The 13,839-nt window shown below is 65.4% G+C and overlaps 3 protein-coding genes across 3 annotated transcripts in view; 2 read left to right on the forward strand and 1 right to left on the reverse strand.

Annotated features, from left to right (window-relative positions):
- Positions 1 to 542, reverse strand: part of PDE6G (phosphodiesterase 6G) — a 31,567-nt gene extending 31,025 nt beyond the window's left edge. The window contains exon 1 of the mRNA XM_045985868.1: positions 488 to 542. The gene's annotated coding sequence lies outside the window, so the exon portion shown is untranslated. The remainder of the gene's footprint in view (positions 1 to 487) is intronic.
- MRPL12 (mitochondrial ribosomal protein L12) lies at positions 508 to 3,801 on the forward strand. The gene is made up of 5 exons (XM_045985865.1): positions 508 to 639; positions 1,168 to 1,354; positions 1,513 to 1,599; positions 3,163 to 3,297; positions 3,425 to 3,801. Exons 1-5 carry the CDS (start codon positions 566 to 568, stop codon positions 3,539 to 3,541), a joined length of 600 nt encoding a protein of 199 aa, XP_045841821.1. The 5' UTR covers positions 508 to 565; the 3' UTR covers positions 3,542 to 3,801.
- Positions 3,802 to 5,561: 1,760 nt separating this feature from the next.
- On the forward strand, positions 5,562 to 12,879 carry SLC25A10 (solute carrier family 25 member 10). Its single transcript, XM_045985518.1, has 12 exons — positions 5,562 to 5,831; positions 8,612 to 8,731; positions 9,012 to 9,126; positions 9,214 to 9,262; positions 9,493 to 9,534; positions 10,134 to 10,177; positions 10,303 to 10,373; positions 10,663 to 10,755; positions 11,028 to 11,105; positions 11,815 to 11,871; positions 11,956 to 12,078; positions 12,171 to 12,879. Exons 1-11 carry the CDS (start codon positions 5,739 to 5,741, stop codon positions 12,055 to 12,057), a joined length of 864 nt encoding a protein of 287 aa, XP_045841474.1. The 5' UTR covers positions 5,562 to 5,738; the 3' UTR covers positions 12,058 to 12,078; positions 12,171 to 12,879.
- Positions 12,880 to 13,839: the final 960 nt, after the last annotated feature.

Below are 13,839 nucleotides of genomic sequence, written 5' to 3' on the forward strand. Positions count from 1 at the left end.
CCGCAGCGGAGCCGAAACCCGGGGTCGGCCGGCGCAGGGTCCGGCGGGCGTCGGGGAGTAGGGGTCACTGCACTGTCCTCCCTGGCCGGACGGGGCCGGGGCCGCCTCCCCGAGCCTCGGCCTTCTCGGCCTTCGTCCACCTTGCGAGCAGAGAGCCCCAGCGTCCCGCCCCAGGACCTCGACCCCGTCCCCGACCCCAACCCCCGGTCGCCACCAACGAGCCTCTGCGCCTGCGCGGCTCGTCGCCCTGCGGGGAACCACGGAGAGCGAGCGGAAGCCGGCACGAGGTGCGGCTAGAGCGTCCTCTCCAACTCGTTTCCCCGGCAGCCTCGTGGGCAAGAGCTTCCTCGCCCAGCTCGAATGCTCGGCGGCCCCAGCGGCTAGAGCGTCCTCACCCAGCTCGAATGCTCGGCGGCCCCAGCGGCTAGAGCGTCCTCACCCAGCTCGAATGCTCGGCGGCCCCAGCGGCTAGAGCGTCCTCACTCACCTCGAATGCTCCGCGACCCCGGCGGCTAGAGCGTCCTCCTCCCGGGGAGCCGCGTGTGACCTTCCCGCCCGCGGACCGATGCTGCCCGCAGCCGCTCGCCCCATTTGGGGGCCGTGTCTCAGGCTTCAGGGCGCTGCGCTCCGTCTCGCCAGGTATCTCCGAGGGCTGGCGGGGTGGCAAGGTCGGGGGCTCGGCCGGCAACTGAGGGTGCGGGTCGGGGCGGCAGCGGGCGGGAGGCCACCCCTGACTCGCGGGTCCCGGCGGCGCTGGGGGGTCGCGAGGGCCCCCCTCCGCCCGCTCCCTGCCCTCGCGGGCGGCTGGGGGTGCTCGGGGCGGCCCCAGACGGCCGTGCGCAGGGCCCCGCCCTCCCCGGGCCTCGGTTTCCCGCGCAGCCCGATGCCGTGGTCGGGCTTCCGCCGGCGGGTCGACGCGTTCGGGCCCCGTCCTGCTCCCCGGGCCGGTAGCGCGTCCACCCGGAAGCCAGCGTACCTGCGCGTCCCCGCGTGGGCTCTGAGACTCGGTGAAGGGCTTCAGGAGGCGGGAGCCCCCTTGTCCGCCTGGACCCCGCATCCGAGGACCCTGGGCTGGGGTCGAGGAGCCAGACCTGAGCTGCTGCGCCCCCACCGCTGTCCGGGCCGCCGCCTGGGCCCGGCTGACCGCGGTGTTGGTGGGGGGCGCAGGCAACAGGTGCCCCGCGTCTGCGCTGTGCGGCTGATGAGATGCGGCGGCCGTCGGATGGGGGAGGCCCTCGCCGGTGCCCCCCTGGATAACGCGCCCAAGGAGTACCCCCCCAAGATCCAGCAGCTGGTCCGGGACATCGCCAGCCTCACGCTCCTGGAGATCTCAGACCTCAACGAGCTTCTGAAGGTATCACAGCCGGGCCCCTGCCCTGTTTCCGCTCTTGGCGGGGAGCGTAGGCCGGCCGAAGCGCGCTCCCCAAGTGCGAGGGCTGCGCCGGCCTTGTGGTGTGGGTGTGTTTGAACGTGTCGGGCAGCCGCTGGGACTGCTTTCCCTTCTCCCTGCAGAAAACGCTGAAGATCCAGGATGTTGGACTCATGCCGATGGGCGGCGCGATGCCCGGAGCTGCCCCTGCTGCAGCAGCAACCCCCGAGGTGAGCACAGGCCAGGGGCCCCCACAGAATGGTGCCACCACGTCACGCGGCCACATTTCTCTCACTGTCCCTCATCTTGGACCTGCATCAGCTGACCCATCCCACAAAGCTGTGTGTTCTCCCCGTGGGCCCCCTGCAGCCTGCTTGGGACCCCTTCCCTGCCGAAGATATGCAGGTCCCTGCCCACACGGAGACCGTGCTTCTGGATGACCGAAATAAGAGGAAAAAGAAAAATTTTGTTGCGTAGTAGAACATCTTAAGTGCCGGGGGGAAAGATAGGGAAGATCGAGGGGAGGGTTACAGCTTCGAGGAAGGCTACAGAAGGAGGTGACCCTGTGGGGGAGATTTGAGGAACATGGGAAGAGAGCAGAGTGGTCCCAGCAGAGGGCCAGTGTCTACGAGAGCTGTGGGGCACGGTCAGGGCTGAACCGGAGATTGGGGGGTGGGCAGTGGGCAGGTTTGGTTCTCCACGAAGAAACCAGCAGACCTGAAGCCACACATTTCTGTTGTGGTTTTTGTTGGGTGGGGGATGTTGCAATTTTGGGGGGGAAATTCCAAAGTTATCAACAGGTACAAAGAACAACCCATATGTGTCTCATCCAGCCCCAGTAACAATAAGGTTTTGCCATATTTACTCCTTTTATCCCTTGGAGCTTAAGGCACGTGTCTGGCCTGTCCGTTCTCTGTGTGCTCCAGCCCATGTCTCCAAAACCGAGGCGTTTTCTTAACGAAGCCACGAGCCGCATGTACAACAAATGTCATTAACGGTGATTTTTAGCTCAGATACCCAGGTCAGCTGATGGTCCCAGGCTCCGTAGCAGTTGGTCGACCCCCATCTGAGTACGGTCTGTGGGTCGCATCTGGTCCCTGGGTCTGTGAAGTCTGGTTCCTGTCCACATTCTGCTTTCCGTGGCCATCCCCTAGGTCAGGGGTCCTGTAGAGGGTCCCATGTCCCAGACGTGTCTGAGGGTTCCAGTGGCACCAGGCCTGCTCCCCCACCTGCTGTGAGCTGGCAGCTTTACAGGCTGATAAGATTCAGGCTGAATATTTGGGAGAGGAGAGACAGGATTACTGTGGAATTCATTGTTGGAACTGGAGCGCTTCTGAGAACGAAAGGACACTGTTAGCAACTGGGGGCCCATCCAACCAGGACTGCCTCAGGCTGCCGGGCCGCGCAGCTGCCTGTCACTTTGTCACCCACAGGTGATTGGGGTTTGGCTGAGGACGGGAGCACCGCTGGTTCCCTGGCACGCTGCTGGATAAGAGCTCTTGGTGGCCCCCTGCCTGTCCCCCACATGCCAGCTTTGGTGGGATGAGGGAACTTGAGCGGCTGGCAAGGGGGGAGGCGGAGTCACAACAGCCTCCAGGAGAAGGGACCTCCCCAGCGAGGGAGCAGGGCCTCAGCTGGCGGGGGATGTGAGGGAGGGAAGGCGCTGGGTGGTTCGCCTCCTGTGGGAACGGCGGGCCTTGCTGGCCTGGCCTCGGGGCCTGGGGTGACAGGACGGGGCCGCCCAGGAGCAGACGTGCCCGTTTTACCCGGTGCTCGCTCTCTCCCTCCCCGAGGCGGCAGAAGACGACGTCCCCGCACAGAAAGAACAGACGCATTTCACCGTCCGCCTGACAGAGGCAAAGCCTGTGGACAAAGTGAAGCTGATCAAGGAAATCAAGAACTACATCCAGGGCATAAACCTCGTTCAGGTGAGCCCCGCGTGCTGCACGGGCCCCCCAGCTGTCCCTAACGTGCGAATGGCACCGGGACTGGCTCCTTCTGGGGCAGGTCGGTTGCAGTCACCCAGGCCTCATTTCTGACTTTGCATTGTGGCAGGCCAAGAAGCTGGTGGAGTCCCTGCCCCAGGAAATCAAAGCCAATGTCGCCAAGGCCGAGGCAGAGAAGATCAAGGCAGCCCTGGAGGCGGTGGGCGGCACGGTGGTTCTGGAGTAGGCCAGCTCTGAGGACTGGTGGACTAGGGTGCCTGGGACCTGGGTGAGGCCCCAGCATCTGGGCCCGGCTGGTGGGAGCGGCCTCCGGACAGAACGACGGTACTGGCACCCATGGGCCAACTCCGCCGGGCGGATGGACCTGCCGAGCCTGGGGGCACGGCTCCAGTGTGAGCGAGCACTGGGGAGACTCCAGAACGCACTGTGGTCAACGCGCACCCCCTGGTGGCCACTGAGAAAAATACATGGTTCGGGCGCCCTGTGTGCAGAGTGTTGTGTCTGGATGGGCCGTGCCAGGCAGGCTAAGGTGGCCCCCTCATTGCCCACAGGACGTGTGGGGGTCGCCGGCGCTCTTTGAGTCCTTTGTGTGCAGGGGCCTGACCTCCCAGGGCTGGCAGGAGCACACCGTGGGGGGTGGGCAATGCCCATCCTGCCTGGGGGGGCGGCAGCCGGCACATGGCCCCATCCAGCCTCCCTAAGCAGCCTGAGGCCGGGGGTGTGCAGCAGCACAGACAGGCCCCACCGCAGAGGCCTGGCCAGACAGCCTTGTTTTCAAGACCTCCCCTGACCTCCCCATCTAAGACCTTGGGTTCATGAACAAGTTAGAATCCATTTGAGAATTCATCTGGGGACCCTTGAGTTCGCTGACATACAGCTTGCGAATTGCCACCTTCTTCTTAAAAAGCTTCCCCGTACTTGGTGCATTTTCTGTTTCCCAGCATTCCTCCACCCCTGGACTGCTCTCCCCAAGCCTTGCCAGGCCTCGAGGGAGTTCCAGGTTGCAACGTGCTGGGCTGCTGTTCTTGACATTTTCAGGGCTCAGGTCTCTTCAGGCCACTCCCTGCAGCCCACTGATCTGGCGTGTGACCTGTATCCAAGAGCAAAAGCCGTAGGTGTGGAAGTGCCTCGTTCCATGACGCGTTTCTCACTTTTTGTTGCATAGCTTTTGGTGTGTGTCTCACACCTTCTGTTTCTGTTTTTGGGGTGTTTTTTTGATGGAATTGCTTTTCCTAACTTAATTTCAGCTTGTTTATTGCTGATATGTAGAAATACAACGATTTTTTTAAAAGTAAGCTCTATGTCCAATGTGGGGCTTAAACTCAGACCCCAAGATCAAAAGTCACATGCTCTTGGAACTGAGCCAGCCAGGTGCCTCCTTCCGTGACCCTCCCCACACTGTGGCCACCCCTGCCCTGACCCGCACCTTCCTGTGGGAGGGGTCTCCCTCTCAGTCTCCTCTGGGTCCTTGTGCCCTGCTGGAGGGTGACCCCGGGGTGCAGATTCCCACCTTGTCCAGCAACTCCTATCTATGTGCTGGCTGGTGGAATGGGAGTGGGGACCTGCGCACAGGTGGCTGTCTCCTGGGGGCACGCAGACTCCCAATGCCCCCTCCCAGAAGCCGGCACCCCCCCATGGCTCAGAACTTCCCGTCTCCTCGTCCCCCTCCAGGACGGCTGCCTGGCGGTCTGGTCAGAGCACACTTGAGGCTGCGCCTGGCTGGGAGCACCGGAGGTCGGCTAGTGCTCCCGAACTGTCCTTTGCCCCTAGCTTCCCGGTGATCCGCAGACCGGCTGCAGGAAGGTTTTCTGCCACCCCCTGCGCATGCACGTGTCCCAGGGCTGACCCCTAGAGCCTGCGTGGTGGAGCTGGGACGCTGGGTGCAAGGTCAGGGCCGTGGCTGGGGCGGGCTGTTCGCAGGAGGCCGGCCTTCGGGTGTGTCAGGGACTGGCCGGGCGCCGAGGCCGCTCCTCCGCGTTGACCTTCGGAGACCTGCCCTAGGCGTGGGGGTGACCCTGCAGGGGCGGAGGCGTGGGGGGGGGACGCCGGGTTCCCGGGGACAGTGGGGCGGGCCACGCCCACCCCCCTCGGGCACAGCCGCTGGCGGCTCCGAGGTGCCCAGTCGACTCGGCTGCGGGGCCGCGGTCGCTTTAAGGCGCGCGGTCCGCCCCGCTCCCGGCTCGGGGCGGGGTCTCGCTGGCCCCGCCTCGCCCTGGCCCCGCCCCCAGGGCCGCGCGGGCGCATTGGCTGCGCGGGGCGCGGGCGGCGGGTGGCGCTTTGAACTCGGCGCGGGCGGCGGTGCGGGCCGGGGTCCGGGGCGGGAGTCGGGGTCCGGTCGCGGCCGGGCGGAGGCCGGGGCCGGGCTGCGGGAGCAGGAGCCGCGAGCGGACCGCCGGCGCTCCCGGGCGTCCGCGGCGCGGGCCATGGCGGCGGAGGCGCGCGTGTCGCGCTGGTACTTCGGGGGACTGGCCTCCTGCGGGGCCGCCTGCTGCACGCACCCGTTAGACCTGCTCAAGGTGAGGCCGGCGCGGCCGGCGGCGGCGGGGACGGGCGGGAGGGGCGGCGGGGAGGCGCCGGGGGCCGCCCGCCCCTGGGCACTGACCCGCCTCGCCCAGCACCGGCCCGGGAGGGCCTGAGACCTGGGGCCGCCTTGCGGTTCTCTGCCCCCGCCGGAGGCCCTGCCCCCTCCGCGGCGGAGGTGCCCGTTGTCGGGGACCGCGGGTCGCGTCCGGCGTCGGTCGAGCCCCATACCACCTGTGTGACCTTGGGGGCCGCTTGGCCTCTCTGAGTCCGTTTCCGTCCCGCAGCTCCGAGGACAGGAGTGCGCAGGGTTTGGCGTCCCGGGGGCGGTTCTGTGGGTGCGCACTTGGTGGCTCTCGCACAGCCAGCGCCTGGGCCGGGGGCCTCCGCCCGGCGGGTACCCAGCGCACAGTGAGGGAATGGGACCCGTCGCTGCAGGTCCCTGCCTCGGGCTGCTTCCTCCTGGACTGGGAGGGCACCTGGAAGCCGCACACCCTGCGCCCACGCAGGTCCTGCTCTCGGGCCGGGCAGGAAGCATTCACACTCATTTTCCTTTTTTTAGGAAAAGTGCTTGCGGGGCAGTAGGAGACAGAGCTGCTCTTGTCTCCCAGGGCCAGCCAGGGGGGGGTGTTTTCTGTCTCTTTCTTACTACAAAGAACAAAGAAAAAAGGGTCAATGATGCAAAGCCTGGTCTGCCCTGGAGGCCCTGCCCTGGGGAGCCTGGGGCCAGGGGGCACTCCCAGGCCACCTCCTTCCCTCCCTACCCCCTGCAAAGCAGCCTGACCCCCATCCTCACTCCCTGGGAGGGACTGGTGCCTGCGGCCCTGTTCACCCAGGCTTCAGCCTCCTGCCAGGCCCCCGCCGCAGCCCTCCTCCACCTGAGGATTCGTCCAGCAGCTTCGTTCTAAATGGAGGGGAGGGACTTCCCCCGTGAAAACGCAAACCAAACCAGCAGTCAGGGCTGACGTGGGGCCGGAGGTGGTGCAGGGCCAGGCCCCAGGGCATGCAGTGACCACCTGAGAGGAGGTGACGGTGAGCTGCTTTTTGGCTTGAGAAAGGAGAAACTTCCCTCTGTCCGTTTTTGCTTTGCTTTCCCGTTGCCCACGCAGGCCTGCGCCGCCCCGGGGTTCGGCTGTGTCTGACTGCGGGGCCGCAGCTTCCAAGGGCCCTGTCCACTGTCCAACGCTCCCTGGGGCTTCGCTGCCCCGGCCCTGCCCCCCTGGTGCTGTTTTGCTGCAGAATGCCGCCAGGAGGGAGGTCAAGGGAGGCAGGCAGCCACAGGACTCTGACTGCTGTCTGGCCCGGGAGGACGCAGCCCTCTGCGGGGGAGGGGGGCGGGCAGCAGGCAGTGTGGCAGCCTTGGAGGCTGGCCTCCCTGGCTGAGCTCGTTGCCTCTCGACGGGGTGGCCACTGGAGAAATGACTTTACAGCTCTTTGAACTCTCCCTTTGCCCCATGCCCTGGCTCAGTCTCACAGCTGCTTCTCGCCTGGACAAGGGCAGCTTTCCGCGTGGACGCCTTGCCCCCCGGGCCCAGTGCCCTCTGTCCTGTCCAACTAGCCGATGCTGCTGAGAGGAGCACAAAGCACTGTCCATCCCTCCCCAGCTTCGCTGCCCCACCAGCTAGACACCCCAGCTAGAGCAGGCATTGGCTCCAGTCCAGCGGTAAAGCGAGGCCCACACCCAAGGCCCTGGGAAGGGAAGGGAAGAAGGAAGGGAAAGGTACACCCACCAAGCTACTTAATCCTCATAGCACACTGAGGGAAACTGAGGCAGGAGGGTCCATAACCTCCCTGAGCAGGCCCAGCCAGAACATGACTGGGGCCGGACAGAGTGGGGTGTGCGAGGACAGACTCCGGGGTGGCCGTGCTCTGGCCGTCCAGGAGCGTCCTTTCCCGTCTCCCCCACTGGACAACAAGCATCTCTTCCAAGCCCATCACGTTTTTTCAGCCTGTCTCTGAGTCCCCCTAATTTTTTTTTTTTACGATTATATTTATTTATTTGACAGAGAGCCTGTGAGAGAGGGAACACAAGCAGGGGAAGTGGGAGAGGGAGAACCAGGCTCCCCACCCAGCCGGGAGCCTGACGAAGGGCGGGATCCCAGGACCTCGGGATCACCACCTGAGCCAAAGGCAGCCGCTTAACAACTGAGCCTCCCAGCCACCCCATCCCCCTAATTTTTGATCCCTCTTGAGAAGTGGCATGGCTAAGAAATGGGGCTCTGGTGGGGCGCCTGGGTGGCTCAGTGGGTTGAGCCTCTGCCTTCCGCTCAGGTCATGATCTCAGGATCCTGGGGTAGAGCCCCGCATCGGGCTCTCTGCTCAGCGGCGAGCCTGCTTCCCCCCCCACCCCCGCCTGCCTCTCTGCCTACTTGTGATCTCTGTCTGTCAAATAAATAAATAAATCTTGAAAAGGAAAAGAAATGGGTTCTGGAGTCCCCTAGCCGGGTCTGCATCCTGCCTCAGTGTCCCCATCAGTGTGGGGCTGAGGACCCCGCTCCTGCAGCGGCGCCGTGAGGACCCGGACGCGCGTGTGGACTGTTTCTAGGAGGCCCGGCGGGCTCCCCATTACGGTCACTCGTAAGGCAGAATAGGGTGGAATGGAGGTCGGTGCCCGGTGTGGGCGTGGACTCCCAGCTGGGCACCCATAGGAGACCTCCGTGTCTCTCTGTGCCTCAGTTTCCCGGCTCCAGACTGGCGTCTTCGTGCGGGGGTAAGAGCGGTGGGTGGCGGGAAAGGGCTGGGAGCCGCTGTCCCCGCTGAGCCGCTGTCCCCACAGGTGCACCTGCAGACCCAGCAGGAGGTGCGGCTGCGCATGACGGGCATGGCGCTGCGCGTGGTGCGCTCCGACGGCGTGCTGGCGCTCTACAACGGCCTCAGCGCCTCGCTGTGCCGACAGGTGCCTCGGGCCGCCCCTCCCGGGACGCTGGGCGGGCAGGGCGCCCTGCTCTCAGAGCTGGCTCAAGACCTCCGCAGAGATGGGGAGACTGAGCCCCGGGAGGGAAACCCGGACACAGCCCGCCCGGGTTCGAGCATCAGCTCCGTCACGCGCCGAGCCCGCCGCTTGCTCGCTTGCTGACCGTGGGGCCTTAGGAGGGTCCTTCCCTGCCCCGTGGCCCATGGTGGGGGGTGGGGATGAGCTGCACCTCCTGCACCCTCTGAGCACCCTGTTCCCCCAGATGACCTACTCCCTGACTCGGTTCGCCATCTATGAGACTGTGCGGGACCACGTGACCAAGGGCAGCGAGGGGCCCCTGCCCTTCTACAAGAAGGTGTTGCTGGGCGCCATCAGCGGTGAGCTGCCAGCCGGGCCGGGGGGTGGGGGTGCAGGTGGTCATCGCCTCGCGTCCCATGTCGGCTCTGGGGTCTGTCGTGTCCCAGGTTGCATTGGCGGCTTCGTGGGGACGCCCGCGGATATGGTCAATGTCAGGTCAGTGTGTGCCCCGCCCCCGCCAAGGTCAGGGTCTTTCCTGACTCGGGGGGGGGGGGGGGGCCTTACACACTGGTGTCCACGTTGTGTTCAGCTTGGAACAAGCACTTGGACCTTGGGGTCCTGGACCCAGGGGTGGGAGGAGGGGGCGGGGGAGCCCCGCAGCGCGCTGGCCTCTGTGTGGGGCGTGCCTGGCTCCTGCCGCCCCTGAGCCGGTGTGGTGGTTTCAGGATGCAGAACGACGTGAAGCTGCCCCCAAGTCAGCGTCGCAAGTGAGTGGCCGGGCCGGGCTCGTCTCTGGTTTGTGGAGGGCTGCCGGGGGCACGGGGCAGGGAGACCTGAGCAGCTCTGCGGGGCCCCAGCTGGGAGTCCCAACAGGCCCTGCTGCGTGTGGCGTCCCCGGGAGCGGCAGAGAGGGCTGACCCCGCGCACCTCCGCCCTGAGTCAGGAGGGCTTCCGGGTCCTTTCCGGGGGGCTGGGGTGGGGGACGGCTACGTTCCCCCGCGTTTCTGGTGTCTTTTACTTCTTCACAGGAAGGACCGTTTACAAGTTTAAGTGACTTTGGGCCTTTAAACAAGTTTGGGAGCTGGGGTTTTTTTAATGGTAAAAATACCATTTTTCATAAAGTCTGAGATCCTGTTGATCCCAAGGCTGTCACGGACTGACACCCCAGCTACAGTAGGCATTGGCTCCAGTCCAGGAGCAAAGTGGGGCTCCCGGCTGGCCTCCCCACCCTCTCACCCTAAGGAATAGCCCACAGCCAGGCCCCCTGCCCCCATGGGAGCTGCGTGGCTCTCCCCATGGAGGGCCCTCCCCTGGGGGCTAGTGGGCAGGGAAAGCCTCACACGGGCCCCTGGTCTGTCCCCGGCAGCTACGCCCACGCCCTGGACGGCTTGTACCGCGTGGCCCGGGAAGGTAAGAGGAGCAGGCCCTGTGTTTGGGGGGTTCCAAGGAGGCAGAGGGGCCTGGGAGTGTCGTGCAGGACCTGGGGGGAGGCCAGGGGGCACCGGGCTGGACGCCTGACCTCTATTCTCCGGCAGAGGGTCTGAAGAAGCTGTTCTCGGGCGCCAGCATGGCATCCAGTCGAGGGATGCTCGTCACTGTGGGCCAGGTGGGGCTCCTGCTGGGGGGGGCTCTCGGGGTGGCATCTGGGGGACCCGCCCTCAGCCCCTGGAGAGGTGGTGGAGGAGGCCATGGGCTTGGACCACACACAGGGGCTGGGGAGGTGGGTAGGCCCCTCCCGGTTCGGCCTCCCCCATCTGCCTGGTCACAGTGACCGTGGAGACAAGCTGCGGAGCAGGCGCCTGGTCAGTCCCGGTGACGTCCCTGTGGGCCCCTGTCTGCTCTCCCTGGAGCTGGGAGCCGTGCCACAGACCCCGCTCACCGCTCCACCCCTGCAGCTGTCCTGCTACGATCAGGCCAAGCAGCTGGTCCTTGGCACCGGGTACCTGCCTGACGGCGTCCTCACACACCTTGTCGCCAGCTTCATCGCGGTGAGTGCTGGGCCTGGCCTTTGGGGGCGCGAGGCCGATCAGCCTCGGGAGCTGAGGGTGCCCGGGACGAAGCCGGGTCTCGGAAGGCAGGAGGCTGTGGGCAGGCATGGCGGAGGTCCCTGTCGGGCTGCGTATGTAGGTGGGCACCGAGGCTCGTGTGCCCCAGCCGAGATGGTTCCTGGGGGGTCCGGGCCAGGAGCTTCTGAGGGGAGGGCGAGGGGTGCCGGCACAGTCCGCCCGGCAGGCCCATTGGTGCTAAGCTCCCCCCGTAGGGTGGGTGTGCCACGATCCTGTGCCAGCCCCTGGACGTCCTGAAGACGCGCCTCATGAACTCCAAGGGCGAGTATCAGGTGAGCGGTGGCTGCAGGCACCGTCCCCCTCGACAGTACAGGTGTGGGGGCGGGGACGGGGGACCCCCCCCCCCCGGCCTCCGTGGCTGGGTGCGCCCGTGTCCCCATCCTGGCACGTGGCTGAGGCTTTCTCTCCCGCTGCTGTTCCAGCCAGCCGTGCAGCAGCCCTTGGCCCTGTGTGTTTTTAAAGATTTTATTTTTTTAAGTAGGCTCCGTGTCCAGTGTGGGGCCTGAACTCACGGCCCTGAGATCAAGAGTTGGGTGCTCTACCGACAGCCGGGAGGGCGGCCCCCGTGTTTGTTCAGATCTGATCCTTGCTGTACCACAGAGCTGGCCGGTTCGCTGGAGTCAGTGAAAGTCGGTGGGGTGCGGCGGCGTGCGGCGGTCAAGTGGGCCGGCCAGACCCCGGGGCCCCTGCATGGCCTCATCCCTGTCCTTACTGGGCCCTATGCCTTTTGCCAGATGCCTCCCCACCGTGTGTTAACAGGCCGCCATACGCTGTGGGTGCCCAGAGGGTCCCCTGTGCCTGGTTCTGCTGTGTCAGCAGGGCTGGTGGCCGGTGACCTTGCCTGCCCGCCCTGCCTGCTGTCATGACCTTTGATGCCGGCCGCTCACTGCACAGGGCCCCTGGCCAGTGCTGGGGGGGGCTGTCGTGTGGACCTTGAGAAAAAGCAGCTCTTTTTATTGCTTAATTCTGTGTTTTCTGCAGGGTGTTCTCCACTGCGCAGTAGAGACTGCAAAGCTGGGGCCGCTGGCCTTTTACAAGGTGGGCCGTGGGCGGGGCCAGGGCCGTGGGCCGGGCCGGGGCGGCCCCTGGGGCTCCCCTCACTTCCTGCTTCCCGGTCCCCAGGGCCTCCTGCCTGCAGGCATCCGCCTTATGCCGCACACGGTGCTCACGTTTGTGTTCCTGGAGCAGCTCCGCAAACACTTCGGCATCAAAGTGCATTCCTGATGGGCCGGGGCGTGGGCGACCCCGCACCCAGGATGGTTGGTGGGCTGAGCGCTGCCCGGGTGCCCAGGCCTCCATCCTCCGGGCCCCCCCGCCCGGGCCTTCCCCCATGGGTTCCGGCCGCACCCAGCCTACCTGGGCCAAAGATCCTTCCAGTAACCTCCGTCCCCTCCACCTCCTGCCTGCCCGCCCCAGGCTCTCCCCACCTGGCATTCGGGGGACCCCTGTGTCCCCCCCAGGCACAGTAATGATCCAGAGGGGAGGTGTCCAGGCCCTGGGTTCTGCTCTCTCCTCCCCCAGTAGCCGGCTCACCCTGGAGGTGGGCTGTTCTCCAGTCTGGGGTTTCAGCAGCAGCTTCCATCCAGGGACGGGTGGCCACGGAGTGGGTGCCGACCCCCGGCACAGCTCAGCAGACTCGGGGTACGCACAGGCACTTTTATTTCTGGAGAGAGACCGTAGCTCTTCTGACATTCTCAAAGGCGGCTGTGTCCCCCAGCTCCGGGGCCCCTGGGCAGACGGCACCGGGCAGAACCGGCAAGCCCAGGAGGGAGGGTGGGCGCATGGCCAGTGGGCACCAGGTTGCTTTAACACATAATTTCACCGAAACCTCTCAGCGCAGGGAGCCTGCTGCCGCCTTCAGGGAGCGGGCAGCGCCCCACATGCCATCCGCACCTCCCCCAGCTCCCCATGCAGGGGCCCGCTCTGTGCGGAGGGTGGCTGCCCGCGGAGCCCCCTACAGCCTGAGTTCCGGCGCCAGGCAGCCTGTCCCCCCACCCCACAAGGGGTTCTCTGCAGGGTGTCAATAAAGGACCACGCAGTGCTCCATGCCCCGTGTCTGTGTGCGGGCTCTGGCCCGCGAGACCCGCTCTGCCCCCTCTGAGGAGGCTGTCCAGTTCTGGGGGGCAAGGCTGAGGGCCCAGAGGGAGAAGGAGGCCCCATCAGGGAGGGCTGTGGGTGGAGGACCTGGGGGGACAGGGACGGCAGGATGTGCACACGGGGGGTTCGGTCGGATCCAAGTTCCCACCGACCCCCCCGCCTCCTCAGCAGGCACCTGGGTGCTACAAGGCACCCCCTGCTCCCCATTGGTTCTGGCCAGCTGCCCTGGGAGCCCTGCTGTGGGCTGTGTGAGGAGCCCGAGGGGCTGGGCACACCCTTGGACAGACGGGGGAGTGCGGAGCGGGTGTGGGGACCACCCAGAGGCCCTTCCAAAGTTGCAGACGGGCGGGTGACACCCTTGGCAGCTGGTTGGGACATCGGGACCTCGGACTCCTGGTTCTGGAGCGCCGTGGGTGCGCATCCGGTGTCCGCGGGCATCTCCGTAGAGCTGCTGGGGCACCAGGGCCCCCGCCCCGCGTCCCCCACCTCCCGTGGCAGGAGCGTGCACCGGCCCCGCGCCCCCCGCATCATTTGGAAGCAAATTCTGGACTCAGAGTCATTTATCGATAAATGCTTCAGCGCGTATATCTAAAAATGGTCTTTCGGGGGCACCTGCCTGGCTCCGTGGGTTAAGTGACTTCTGGTCTTGGCTCAGGCCATGATCTCAGGGTCGTGGGATCGAGCCCCGTGTCAGACTCTGCTCCGCACAGCTTCGGCTTGGGAATCCATCTCAAATAAGTCCTTAGAAATAGTCTCAAAAAATGCGACTTACTCCAGTAGTAACGTACGTAGGAATGTCAGTCTTTGTCCTCAAGTTTCCAGGTACACTTTGTTTTTTAAAGATTTTATTTATTTGACAGAGATCACAAGTAGGCAGAGAGGCAGACAGAGAGAGAGAGAGGGGAGGAA

Source organism: Meles meles, chromosome 18 (assembly GCF_922984935.1).
Source record: "Meles meles chromosome 18, mMelMel3.1 paternal haplotype, whole genome shotgun sequence".
Classification (NCBI taxonomy): Eukaryota; Metazoa; Chordata; class Mammalia; order Carnivora; family Mustelidae; genus Meles; species Meles meles.